Here is a 15,003-nt window from a genome sequence, read left to right as displayed (position 1 = left end):
CAATCGTCTTCCACAAAAAAAATTAAGCGATTCGAAATCAAAAGAGAGACTCTCTGGGCTTTGGGTAACGGCAAAAATCCTTTGTAGTATCTTGATTTATCTTCTTTGATGTTCGTAATCCAAAAGTGGTAACTGTGCCAATCAATTACGTTTTCACTTGACTGTTTGGTATCCTTTCGGAGGGTGGGCCAAAAAAACTAAATCCGAAAAGCCAAACAGAAGTAATCGATTGAGTGCCAATCAATTAAGGTTTTTAAAAGGTTTTACAACGTTTTTAAACGGTTTTACAAAAGTATATATAATTTTTTAAAGAAATTTACAGTTTTTGAAATATTTTTAAACGGATTTACAAGAGTATATATGATTTACAAGACTGTATATATGGTTTTAACAGGTTTTAAAAGGTTTTACAAGTTGTTTATAATGATTTAAAACAGTACGACTTGCTTTTGTAAAGGTTTTACAAGTTGTTTATAATGTTTTAAATCAATAAAATCTAAAAAAAATCAAAGAAAATGGAGTTTACAACACCACAGACTAAAATATTTTATTAAAAAGAACAAATTCAAGTTAAATTAAAAGAGAGAGAGAGTTAGATAGCAGCTACACAACTAGATTTGTTGTGTCCACACTGACCACACCTACTGCATTTGTATTGTTTTGAATTTGTCTTAGCCTTTACATGCTCCAATGAACTAGCTATTCTCTTTTTCTTTTGCCTGCCACTAGGTATACGAGTAGAAGGTGGGCGAATAGAAGTACTAACACTGTAACATCCGCGAACCGAAATCCCGGTTTAGGGATTGCATCGGTCGATGCACTATGTGCATCGGTCGATGCAAGGTTGTTTTCTGCGGATAAGTTTAAGTTAAACGCTGCGTTTTGGGTCGTGTTTTTGTCTCATTCGACAAGTTCAGCCGTTTTTGAGAGAAAAGAAGGGATAAAAAGTGTTCTTGAGTGTTCTTGAGCGTTCTTGGTGATTTCTGGTGTTTGGAGGCGTTTCCTGTAGAGATCTATAGCTGGGATCGTTGTAGGAGCTTCCTAGGAGCGTGTTCTTGATTGTTTAAGGTTCAAAAACTTCTTAGCAAAGGTAAGTGCATGACCATGGCTTATCTAAGCTGGAGATTCTCTGATCTGTTTGTTTATGTATTGTTAGGCTTGTTAGAATGTTGTATGAGGCGTTAGGAAGCTTTCTTGTGGCTTGGGATCGATTCTTGTGTCGTTCTCTCTTCCCCACCCTTCCTCCTTATCTGTTCAATTCCGCGAGAATTCGAATCAGCAAAATAAATTATTGGTTTAATATTTACCATAATATGTTTTTTTCACTTGAAATGATGAAGAAAAAAACAAAGAAAATCTAGAAAAATTTGTTTCTAAGAAAAATTATTATTATCTTAATATCTTTAAATTATGTTAGCGTTATCTAATTTGATATTTATTTTTAACTTTAAATAGTGAAGAAATAACCAAAACTTTTGTATCTTAAAGTTTTTTTTTAACTTATGCAATTTGATTTTTTTTTTGAAGTGTGATTATATAAATAAATTCAGTTTACAAAAAAATAACAATACATTTACTTTTTAGAAGACACATGTTAAAAAAAGAGATGCTACATGGAAGTTTATAAGAGCAAGTTTTTGGATTAATAACCATAATAAATACATTTAATTCTAAAAATTCAAAATCTTAAATGTATGAAAGCAATTAATCTTAAAGAAATTAAGGAATGAGAAGTTACTATTGTAACGTATGAAGTTTTTAAAAAACATTAATACTCCACAAAATATATTTGTTATAAATAATAGTTTTTCTGTTTTTTAGAACTAACCTATAAAAAAAACTTTGCTACTCTTTCCAACTTGCATAATAAATAACAACATTTTCAGTATTTTCATCATCCTAATGAGTCACTACAACCAAATTAATACAAAATTCTTTAATAAATATAATCATGTTATCAACAGTGGTCCTCTCCATCATAGGAACACAAATATAATAGAGACATTGTTTTTTTTTTGTTTAACAAATATTAAGTTTTACTTACTATATATATCTCAACATTTATCATTAAGATTCCTTTATAGTTTTTTTGGTAAAAAATTCTTACTTAACTATTGCCAATAAACAAAAGAAAAATTTGATATTCTAAAACAAAAAACTGTACTTTACATAACTTAATTATACATTCAAATCTTTTGTAGTCCAATTTGTTAAATGTATTATTTCCTACATTTTGGTATTGCACATATCTAATATTTTTCTATAAGTACTTTGTTAAGAAGTTATAAGATAATTTTTACTCTAACTGATATGAAATACAAAATAATCAATTTGAGAAAAAAATCTAAACAAATCTCAATATATTAAGCTCTGAAGTATATTTTCTATATTATTATACCCACGCAACGCATGGGACTCATTCCAGTTTCTAATAAAGATAGGAATACTACCTATGGTAGCAGACATAGCAGGCAATGTATAACTAAGCTTTAAACATTGTGTCTGAATATCAATGTCAAAATCTTCTAATAGGATCTTTACCAACTCATTAAATCTAGTATTTTCATCAATGTTAATTAAAGAAGCTCCCCTTTCATTATCTATCTCAAATTCCCAATGAATGTTCTTGTTCAACTTCCACAATCCACATAATGGATACAATTCAATCATTTGTACACCAAAACAAGTCGTGAGAAAACAAACCAATATCACGAATTACAAAACTACATTAAAAGAAGAGATATCCCAACAACTATATCAAAAAACAACAATAGATGTCCAAAGATCTAATAAAGGACTTTATAATCACGAACAGATCTAATAAAGGACTTTATAATCACGAACAGATCTAAAGAACAAGTGCTTAAGACCTAAAAAATTCTGACATCAAATTTGAAATCGAAACAACAAACTAATAGCTAACACAAAATTGAAAATGAAATCAAAATTAAAATTCAGAAAACAAGCTTACACGAAGGGAGAAGAAGAGACGACGAAGTAAAAGAGAGGACTAAGACGATGGGAGAAGCAGTGACAACGGCAAATGAGAGATGCGACCGGAGAAGGAGAGATGCGACCGGAGAAGGATAGATGACGACGGAGAAGGATAGACGACGACGGAGAAGAAGAGACGACGACGGAGAAGAAGAGTCGAAGACGAAGATGGTCGACGATGGAGAAATCGGCGACAGAGAAGGTCGAATAAGATTGTCGGTATAATTATGAAAGAAGGATAAAATTTTCTTTAAGAAATAAAGGAGGGGTAGAGTTAAAAATGGCCACCAGAAGAGGCATTTTTAAAAAGGGGTATCAAAGAAGGGGCATTAGTAAGAAATTCTCAAATATTTTAGATTCATATATTACCGTGCTTATAATTTTCTATTATTTCATTAATCATGCCAAATTACTTTTCTTCTAATTTCCCAACCTTGATTATTTTGTCCTAGACCCTTTTTTTTTGCAAACATAATTGTTACCATTCGTTCAATCTCAAAAGGAGATAAAGAGGAGAAGGTCATCAACCTAATGGTTGGATAAAATAGGGTAATCAAACACAAGCCTACAATAAACATAGATAGATTGGAAAAACATAAATCGTTGTTTATAGATCCATAGGAGCTTGAAGATAGAGGTTGCATCATGGTGTGTCAAAGAAACTTCAATAAATACATTGGATAATTTAACATTAGTTACTATCAAAAAATTTTATGACATTGGTAAATGGTCTTTAGTTTCATTGGTCTCTGGAGCAAGCCACTTTGAGATAGCTAAAAGACGTGAACATGTTCTCTCCACACAGGAGGAGGACAGAGCCGAGATTCTTTCTATGGTGGAGGAGGTTAGACGCAAGATTATCTCTCCATAGGAGGAAGGTGGGAGAGGTTGGACGCAAGATTATCTCCCCAAGGGAGGAAGGCGGAGCGAAAGTTCACTGCATGGTGGAGGAGGTTGGACACAAGATTCTCTCTATAAGGGAGGAGGGCAGAACCGAGGTTCTCTCTATGGTTAGTCATACACCATTGTAATGTAAATTATTTTTTATTCAAAATGTTTTTTGAGCCAACAATTTTAGTGATTAAATAAAATATGCAAAAGTGAAAGTAAAGAGATATATAATAGTTGGCTTAATTTGTTCATACAGACATTTTCTAGGTAGTGGCAAATAATATATTTGTAATATACAATATATGTAGGTGTAAAAAATATACTTTTAATGTTAACATACATAAAAAAAATTGTTTATAGATATAAATCAGTGTATTATAGAAAAAAAAGATTTATAAATAATGTACAATAAAAATTATTTTACAAAATTTTAAACCCGCATATCGGGCGGGTCCTTATCTAGTATAGATATACATTAGTGTATTATAGCAAAACAAATTTTATAAATAATGTACAATAAATTTTAATATATTTTTATTAAATTTTATTTTATTTACAAAACTTTAACCGCACATCGCACAGGTCCTTATCTAGTTAATATATGATCAGTGGGCTTTTTTGACAAACTGTTAGGCTTAGCCTTTAACAAAAATTTAATCAATTGTATATTTTGTAAACATAATTATAAGTTGATTTAAAATAAATATAAAAATCCCTAACACCCTAAACTGAAAAAGCGTAATTTCTCAAAATCTTGAATTTTTCCTCTTTCATCGTCATCTTTAGAATATTTCCAAAGTATGAGTGAGCCTAGAATTCATCTTTCAAATAAGTTTTTGTAATAACATTTTTGTAAGGGATTCTTACACAAAATACCATTTATTGAGCCAAATCTTTTGTTTTTGCCGTTTGTCTAAATAATTTTCAGTTTTGCCATTTTTACCATTTTTAAATATGTAATATTTCAGAGCTTTTTTTATAAAACACATACTTCATAACATAAACTATACTCTAAAAAAACTGGAAGCTAATAAACCCAAACATCATGTGTAAATTTATGTTTTTAGATATAAAAATGTGGCAAATCAACAAAGGGATTTCGAAAGTCCCACATCCCACAAATGTCATCGCAAAAAATCCTTTCCAAGTAATAATTTCTTTTAATATAATCTTTTATTTTTGAAAAAAATATTATGACACCCATAAATATTTTTTTGGCTTTGTCAATGGTTGACAGATTTGTCCACCCCATTGCCATAACCATTTAGTAAGCTAACGTTTTTGTGACACCCTGGTTTCAGAGACTTGGGAAGATGTTTAAAAAAATTAATTTGGCCACATATGTCACCAAATTGCACTTATCTTTTGGGTCAAGGGTCCTGAGAGAACTCCACAGTTAAGTGTGCTTATGCTGGAGTAGTCTTGGGATGGGTGACATTCCGGGAAGTGACTGTCGGAACTGTGCGAGTGAGGACACAACACAAGGAAAGATCATGTGGTGATTTGTAGGGACAATAAAAAATCTTTAAAACCTCCCGGACGTAGCAAACCGACTGTCGGATATAGATGGCTCAAGGGCCTAGTAAGAGGTCGTGAGGTCTATTAATGAAAGTGGGCCCATGGACTGAGATTGGACATAGGACCCACTAAGAGGTGGCGGTCGGAGCGTTCAAGTGATATCAGAGCCGAACCCAGACGAGTGTGGAGTTGAGTGGGCTCACACCGACAGGGGGTGACGATCTTGGTGCGCAATGAGGATGTTGTGATCTGTTAGTGGGGGTGAATTGTGACACCCCGGTTTCAGAGACTTGTGGAGAGGTTTAAAATAATTGATTTGGCCACCTATGTCACCAAAGTGCACTTATCTTTTCGGTCAAGTGTCCTAAGAGAACTCCACAGTTAAGCGTACTTATGCTGGAGTAGTTTTAGGATGGTGACCTTCCGGGAAGTGACTGCCGGAACTGTACGAGTGAAGACAAAACACAAGGAAAGATCATGTGGTGATTTGTAGGGACGGGAGAACCTCCCAGACGTAGCACACCAACCGTCGGATATAGATGGGTTCACGGGCCTAGTGAGAGAACGTGAGGCCCATTAAAGAAAGTGAACCTATGGACTGGGATTGGATATGGGACCCACTAAAAGGTGGTGGTCGGGGAGTTACAGTCTTTAACTTAACTTGTTAACGATGAATTAAATAGTTTAGTAAACTTTATCGAAACTTAATGTGTTCGTGCATGCTATATTTTGTAGAACTCCTATCGTGTGTCTTTCTGATTGGCTGAGGATTTCTTCTTATTCTTCGACTTCGTCTCTCTCTCGACACTTTTATAGAGCTCGAAGAAGACAACTTCCTTTGTTTCACTTGTCTAGAATTGGGTTATGGAAGATTTTGATTTTAGCTTGAGCAATTAGGTATCTTTTATGATTTCCTTAATTATAAAGTCCCTAAAAGTTTTATAAAAAGCTTCTAAGTTGTCTTTGAATCTGAAGGTTATACTAGTGAATTCTACTTAAGAATGGGAAGATGTTTGATATTTTGTTGTGAGCTACATGTACGGTTTAGTAAGAGCTTTATTTTGTTGTTCTTCTTCTGAGTTTTGGATCAGAAGGGAGTTGTTAAAAAAAGGTTTTTTTTTCGTTTCCTGCAAATTCAAAGGCTTTGGAAGCGATTTGAGAAATGTGGAGATCATACCGATGATGATTCTGATGGCATGACTACTCAGGTAAATTTTGTGAAAAATATCAAATTTTGTGGAACAATCATGTATAAATGTAATATGCTCAAATTTACTCTAGAGCTTTTTTTTGTGTGTGCAAACAAAGACTTTCATTACTTAAGCCTCAAGAGAGGGAAGTTCATACAACCAAATGGAAAAAGACAAACAAGGGGGATAAAGATAATGGTTACATGAGTTTTCCAAATGGATAAAATTTGAAAAATATTTTGGGACCATTGTGGAATCGACCATGAAGAAGGACTTCGCGAATTCCTGGATCAGCTTGTGATCATAGACGTCATGTGCAAAATATGCGACCCTAGAGCTACTCTCTCAAATTAAGAGATCGTTGTAGTATTTAGGGATCAGATCCACAAAGACTATATACTTACACAATGAACTTATTAATCTTTTAATTATGCTAAACCAAAATTGTAATTAAAAAGAAAAGCAAAAACAGAATTAAAAAGTGTTGTAAACTCAGGGAATTAAGACGCTAGGTCTAGGAAAATTCTCAGAAAATTATGGGATATTAAACCAATCAATTAAATAGGATTAAATCAATTAAAATCAGATCTAGAACTCTAAACTCAATTGTAAAATAAATCAGTTCTCAATGCAAATATTATCTAAGTTTTAAAACCCGAAAATCCAAATCTCTTTGCAAAATTCAAGTTAATAACAAGGTTTAAAAACAAGTTTAGATTGTTCACAAAATTACTAATCCAAATCTCTTTGTAAAAAGTAACTTTGCTCATCAAAGGTTTTATCAGGAAAATCAATTATACTTTCATATCAATTTATTTTCCTAAGTTATTAATTCTAGGTGATCAATCAATAATTAATATAGAGAGCAACCAAAAATGAAGATCACAGAAGAATAAGAATCTGAATAAATCAACAGATCTAATAAACCATAATAACCCTATGAAAACTCTGAACCTAACAAGAGATCTACTCAGACATGATCAATGAAACAAAAACCATGAATAAAATAGACATCATATAAGAATTAAAAAGAGAAAAACAAAGGAGTTTAGAAGGTTCTCTCAACAGGGCTGAGTTCTTGGCTTGTATCTCCAATCAGGGTCTCTCTCTCTCAAAAGGTTGCAGAATATAAAAATTATGTCTAAAAAATGACTTAGAAAACTTATTTATATTCCTAAAATACGTTCAGGGACTAATGATGCAAATACGAGAAACTTTTGGGCAGCTTCGTAAATCTTTAAAACTTTTGGGAAAACTTCCGATTTGGCTTGTGAGCACTGCATCGATCGATGTTGTGGTTGCATCGGTCGATGCATACTCCTGAACTCGTCTCCCAACTTCACAGCTCAGCCTCAATGCTTGATTATACTCCAAATCCTCCTATTTAGCTATATTATGCTCCATCCGTGCTAATAAGTATCTCATCTTATAAAGACTCAAAAACAACATAGAAAACAAATTAAAGACACAAAAAGTACACTTATATCATGGTTAAAACCCGTAAAAAAACCATGATATATCAAAATGTGTGAGAATTTTGTACTAGCAAAGTTTGTTTATTTGCTCATTTGTCTAGAAGTGATTTGATCTCTAGGTTCCTAGGTAACGAGATGTTTTTCACACTCCTGCTCATAACTGGTCATCTAATATACATTCTAAGGAAGAAGATGAAAAAAGAATCAGAAAATTTAGAGAATTGTTGGATTTGGCACTGTTCTTGCAGCAATGGTGAATTCATATTTGTATTGGATTTTGGCTTCTGTTTATGTATTATTTTACGGATTTTAACATCTAATGGTGTTCGATTTTGACAAGGGAAATAGAGCTATTATTGAAGTTCAGTTTGCTATTTATATGATTCATGCATTTGATCAGGTAAATATTCTCTTGTTAACCAAGCATACGGTTTATATGGATCTTGATAGGACTTACGATAAGAGCACAATATGGCGCAGTTGGTCATGGTGGACATTACTATTCACATTCTGCTGGAAGCAAAGGGACTGTTGTTTTCTTGCATCCGTGATCTAAATCACGTTGTCTTCTTCGAACCAAAGGTACTTCCCTTACTTACACCAACCATCAAAGCTTTTTAACACTTCTTTAAAGTCTTGAAACTTTGATCTTCCTACAGTGGCTGTATCGTAAAGCAGTAGAAGAAGTCCCTAAGCATGACTTTATGATACCTTTATCATAAGCTTGTTGGATAATTCCAAAGTATCTTAGGAAACAAGATATCTCTTCTAGAATGTTATCTAAAGAGATAATCACAAATAAGGATTTGTGTAAGGTTTTCCTAATACAAGTAGAATAAGGTGTTGTCTTATCTCTACATATAAATACAAGTCTATGGAGAGTTGTTCCATAAGAGCTTGAGAGAGATTTAGTTTTGAGAAGTTTCTAAATCAATAAGAAAAGTGTTTCTTATAATTCAAGTTTTATCGATTTGAATTGGTATCAGAGCTTGTGTTGAAGCTTTGAGATCGAGATCTGTGTGATCAACCATGACGGATGTGCAGAATCCTCCACCACGAACAAAGGACATTGGAGCTCCGACGATACAATGTCCGATGTTAACAACGTCAAACTACACAGTTTGGGCGATGCGGATGAACGTCTTACTCCGTGTAAGTGATTTATGGGGGACAATTGATCCAGGAGACGAGGATCAAAAGAGAAACGACGTCCCGACGGCGCTGATATTCCAATCCATCCCCGAGGCACTCATCTTACAAATAGGAGAGCATAATTTAGCGAAAAGCATATGGGATGCAATCAAGTCTCGTCACCATGGAGCAGACCGGGTGAAGGAAGCGAGACTCCAAACCCTAAAAGCTGAACTTGATCGGTTAACAATGGGAAATTCAGAGACGGTGGATGAATTTGCAGGGAAGATGTCAGGTTTAGCAGCCCAAGCGACCTCTCTAGGGGAAACCCTTGATGAAACAAAACTTGTGAAGATGTTTTTGTCAGCACTTCCAGAGAAATTCATTCACATAGTAGCATCTCTTGAACAAGTGCTTGATTTAAAAACTACTGGCTTTGAAGACATAGTAGGGAGGATCAAAGCTTATGAAGAACGAGTAAAGAAGAATTCTGCAAGTGAAGACCAAGGAAAACTAATGTTCGCCAACACCAATAACCGTGGAGGTTATGGTAACTCCCGAGGAGGCCCTAGAGGAAGGGGCGGAAGAGGTAGAGGTAGAGGTCGAGGGAGATCTAATAACCAAAACCAGAGCCAAGGAGGAGAAGTCTCAGAGAAAGATCAAAAGAAGAGGGATCTTTCTAAGATTACTTGTTGGCGATGCGACAAAACAGGGCACTATGCAACGAAGTGTCCAGATAAACCAATACAACAAGAAACAAACCTAAACGAGACTCATGAAGCTGATGCACTATATGTTCATGAAGTGGTATTCTTGAACGAAGATAAAGTGTTCCCAAAGAACTATGACACCAATAACAAAAGCGTTTGGTATCTAGACAATGGAGCGAGTAACCATATGTCCGGGAACAAGGAATTCTTCACAAGCATCGATGAGTCTATCACAGGTAGAGTAAAATTTGGCGATGGCTCGTTCGTCAACATTATGGGAAAGGGTTCCATAACGTTTGTAGCTAAGACGGGTGAGAGAAGATCACTCAAAGAGATTTACTACATACCAGAATTAAAACACAACATCATAAGTCTTGGTCAAGCAACCGAGAATGGATGTGAAGTTAATATGAAAGGTGATACGTTGACACTAAAGGATCCAGCTGGAAGACTACTCTTGCAAGTTAAAAGATCTTCCAATCGTCTCTACAAGACTCCATTGAAGATTGAATATCCTAAGTGTTTACTGTCACAAGATGATAACACTACAGAAATATGGCATGCGAGACTGGGACATGTTAGTATTGGTGTTATGAACAACATGGTGAAGAAAGAGATGGTTGTTGGGATTCCACAAACATCACACGAGAAGAGTGTGTGTAGCGCCTGCTTAACCGGAAAGCAAATCAGAAATCCATTCCCGGTTAAAGCAACCTACCGTGCAACTCAAGCTTTGGAGTTAGTACACGGCGACTTGTGTGGACCAATTACACCAGCGACACCAGCAAAGAACATATATGTGTTTGTTCTAATTGATGATTTCTCAAGATATATGTGGGTTATGTTGTTAAGGGAAAAGAGCGAGGCACTCGATCGTTTCAAAAGGTTTAAAGAGATGGTAGAGAACAGAACCGGAAAGAAGCTTCAAACCTTTCGAACCGATAGAGGAGGAGAATTTACCTCGAATGACTTCAACACGTTCTGTGAAGAAAACGGTGTTACAAGACACCTAACCGCACCTTACACACCACAACAAAACGGTGTTGTAGAAAGGAGAAATCGAACTCTCATGGAGATGACAAGAAGTTTGCTTAAAGCCATGAAGATACCGAATGATATGTGGGGTGAAGCCGTACATCATTCAACGTATTTGATCAACCGAGTCCCAACAAAGGCATTACAAAATCAGACCCGTATGAATGTCTCACGTTAAGAAAACCAAACCTTGAACACTTAAGAGTGTTTGGTTGCGTCGCATACGCAAAAATCACCGAACCACATCTAAAGAAGCTAGATGATAGGTCGAGAATGGTGATTAATCTTGGGACTGAACCGGGTTCGAAAGCTTACCGGCTTTACGACCCAATCACAAAGAAGGTACTTGTGAGTAGAGATGTGGTGTTTGATGAGAAGAAGATGTGGGACTGGTCAGCTTTGACAAAGGAATCTGAAAACCAAGGAGAACCTGGAAGGTTTAAGCTAACGTATAGAGGTGAGATAGAAGATGGTGCTGGATACGATGATGAAGATCACGAACATGTGGACAATGATAATCATGATCACGAACATTATAATCACGATCCTTACCACGAGCCTATTCACCATGATGAAAACGTAGAAGCTGTAGATGGAGATATGGGAGCTGAAAATCAACCGATAGTGACGAGATTCGGTCGTGTTATTAACAGACCAAGATATCTCAATGATTACGTCTTACTTGCTGACCTAGAAGTTGAAAAACTTTTATTTACTCTAGATGGAGAACCCGAAAGCTTAACAGAGGCAATGAGCTTAAAGGAATGGGTAAAGGCAATGGAGGCTGAGTTAGACTCAATCGTAAGAAACAAGACGTGGGAGTTAGTCGATAAACCAGATGGTGTTAAACCCATAGGAGTGAAGTGGGTTTACAAAGTCAAGAAGCTTGCGGACGGCTCGATAAACAAGTTTAAGGCGAGGCTTGTGGCAAAGGGCTATGTTCAACAAAAGGGTATAGACTTTGATGAAGTCTTTGCACCCGTAGCTAGAATTGAGACTATAAGGCTACTCATAGCTATTGCGGCAACAAGCGGCTGGGAGATACACCATCTAGACGTCAAGACTGCTTTCTTGAACGGAGAACTAAATGAGCTGGTTTATGTTACTCAACCGGAGGGTTTTGTTAAGAAAGGAGAAGAAAATCGAGTATATAAGCTCCATAAAGCGTTGTATGGGCTACGACAAGCTCCAAGAGCTTGGAACATAAAACTCGATAGTGTTTTTAAAGGGATGGGCTTCAAGAAGTGTAGGAAGGAACCATCGGTATACCTAAAGAGAAACAAGGAGAGTTTCTTAATTGTGGCAATTTATGTTGACGATTTGTTTGTAACATGTACTTCTCGAGATGTCATTGAACAATTCAAGAAAGATATGTCAAAGAAATTTGAGATGTCGGATCTTGGGAAGTTAACTTACTATCTTGGTATAGAAGTAATTCAAGGGGCTGATGGAATTCAAATAAAACAAGAAGGCTATGCTCGAGGAATACTTGAAGATACAAAGATGGACGATTGCAATTTGGCCCTTGTGCCAATGGATCCAAACGTCAAGATCTCAAAGGCTGAAGAGGAACCTGAGATCGATGCCACACGATATCGAAGAACCATAGGTTGTCTAAGGTATCTCATTCACACAAGACCCGATTTAACGTTTGCCGTGAGTGTTCTAAGTCGGTACATGCAAAGTCCGAGAGAATCACATGGGCAAGCACTTAAACAAGTTCTGAGGTATGTGAAAGGAACCACCAACTTTGGACTATTCTTTAAGAGAGATGGGTCAAGAAAAGTTGTAGGTTACAGTGACTCTAGTCACAACGCCGATATTGATGACGAGAAAAGTACAGGCGGACATATGTTCTACTTTGGGTCATCACTAATAACATGGACTTCACAAAAACTCTCCTCAGTCGCATTGTCGTCGTGTGAGGCGGAGTTTATGGCGGAAACGGAAGCGGCGAAGCAAGCCATTTGGCTTAAGGAGCTGTTAAATGAAATCCTAAGTCTAGATGAGAAGATCTTACTAAGGATTGACAATAAGTCGGCCATTGCACTCACCAAGAATCCGGTATTTCACGGAAGGAGTAAGCATATACTCTTGAGATACCATTTCATTCGTGAATGTGTAGAAGAGGAGCAAGTTGTGGTGGAGCACGTACCTGGGAAGGAACAGAAAGCGGACATCCTTACTAAAGCGTTAGCAAGGATCAAGTTCAAGGAAATGCGAGAGTTAATCGGAGTTCAAGAAATCAAGTCTCCCCAAGTTCAAGTTGGAATTAAGGGGGTGAATGTTGGATAATTCCAAAGTATCTTAGGAAACAAGATATCTCTTCTAGAATGTTGTCTAAAGAGATAATCACAAATAAGGATTTGTGTAAGGTTTTCCTAATACAAGTAGAATAAGGTGTTGTCTTATCTCTACATATAAATACAAGTCTATGGAGAGTTGTTCCATAAGAGCTTGAGAGAGATTTAGTTTTGAGAAGTTTCTAAATCAATAAGAAAAGTGTTTCTTATAATTCAAGTTTTATCGATTTGAAAGCTGAGGTATAACAAGTTCCTTCCACCGTTTCTTTTAGTTGACTATCACATAGTTGAGACTAACAAAAAGGAGTTTATGGTGAGGTTATAAGAGAAGGGAATGACATAACACTTGTTGGATGGGGAGCTAGACTTACCATTATGGAACAAGCTTTTCTGGACGCAGAAAAGGTTTTTTAGCTTTATCTTTTAACTCAATGATGATTGGTTTCCAGTTATTAACCCGGGTTGTGGACGCATATATTTGTACAGTGTCTTTTTTATTCAACTTATAAATGACTGCTTATATCATTCCAAAGAACTATATTAAATTAAAACATAGATCGATGAACATTTAAGCAAGATTGAATGCTAAAACTTATAAGATTTTATTGAAGAAATCCTACTATATTTTACAAGTTATTTATCTGTTTTGTAAACAAAATAAGGATTTTTTTTCTTTTCAAAATAAGGAAAAATGAATCTACAATACCGTTCTACATCATATATCAGATACAAAGAATGATGTTTAGCGTACAATTATCTCATATCATTGAGGTGGCTTTATAACACACTCACATAAACTCACTTGTAATGTAAACATCACCAAACATGTCCAGGACAGTATGTATATATGTATCCGAAACTGGATCCTGTCCGAGTTCAGAAGTATGAATCAGGTCAAAAGCGCGATTCTGTGGACCTGATCCCTTTACATAAGAATCAAGAAAGAAAAGAAAGTGATGAGAAGTATAATGAATGGCGAGGTTGCAAGGTTTGGAGTAGCGTTCGGAAGCCATGGATAAGAGTCTGGAGATGGCATGACGCAGTTATCACCATTGAAGTAAATGCGCCTCGGAAACCCCCATCCTTTCTCGAATGTGAACTTTGACGGGTCCTTTCGGAAGAGAAGCTCAGACTGTACATTGCCTACGGGACCAGCTTGGCTCAACAAATCGTTGTAGAACTTGATCCCCCAAAGCATGGCCGTGTCATCTGCAATATATGATCGAAAAGATGGGAATAAGAGAAAGAAATATTGGAAATGAGAAACTGTAAAGAAGAAGCTAAGGAACTTACTTATGTCAGCGTAAGGAGTAAGAGGTTTGTAGTTAAAGCTGAAAAGCTGAGTGATATTATCAAAGTTGGGATGCTGAACGACTAAGTTCCACTGCGAGTAGTTCATATTGTAGTTAAAGTTTGTGATTGCCACTTTCACTCGCCAATACTCTTTGTAGTTAGTTTTGACATGCCAATGAACTCGGATGGGACACATATGCTTCGTACATTGCAAAAGTGGTTCGAGGCTGTTCTTCCCTGAAGCTGGTACTACCAAAGCTATCTTCGGGCTGTCACAAGAAATTAATCAGAAAATTAACAAAACAAAAATAACTAAACCAAGATTGAGTTATTTAGAGATAGGAACTTACTCGACACATGAACCAGGTTGAGAACTATTTTGACATCCACAAGAACAAGTTGGGCATGGTACTATAGTTTCATTGTAGAAAGATGAGAGTGAGACACAACAAGTCGGAGTTTT

The 15,003-nt window shown here is 35.9% G+C and overlaps 1 protein-coding gene across 5 annotated transcripts in view; it reads right to left on the bottom strand.

Annotated features, from left to right (window-relative positions):
- Positions 13,930-15,003, bottom strand: part of LOC104790591 (COBRA-like protein 2) — a 3,768-nt gene continuing 2,694 nt past the window's right edge. For 3 of the 5 annotated variants that reach the window (XM_010504687.2, XM_019244590.1, XM_010504690.2), the window contains exon 6: positions 13,930-14,456. In XM_010504687.2, the coding sequence (XP_010502989.1) occupies positions 14,173-14,456 (284 nt within the window). In that variant the 3' untranslated portion in view covers positions 13,930-14,172. Of the gene's footprint in view, positions 14,457-14,540; positions 14,810-14,890 lie in introns of all 5 variants that reach the window. The other 2 variants (XM_010504686.2, XM_019244589.1) reach the window with 2 other exon arrangements.

The sequence above is a fragment of the Camelina sativa genome, chromosome 4 (assembly GCF_000633955.1).
Source record: "Camelina sativa cultivar DH55 chromosome 4, Cs, whole genome shotgun sequence".
Classification (NCBI taxonomy): Eukaryota; Viridiplantae; Streptophyta; class Magnoliopsida; order Brassicales; family Brassicaceae; genus Camelina; species Camelina sativa.
This window is presented reverse-complemented; position numbering and strand designations above follow the sequence as displayed.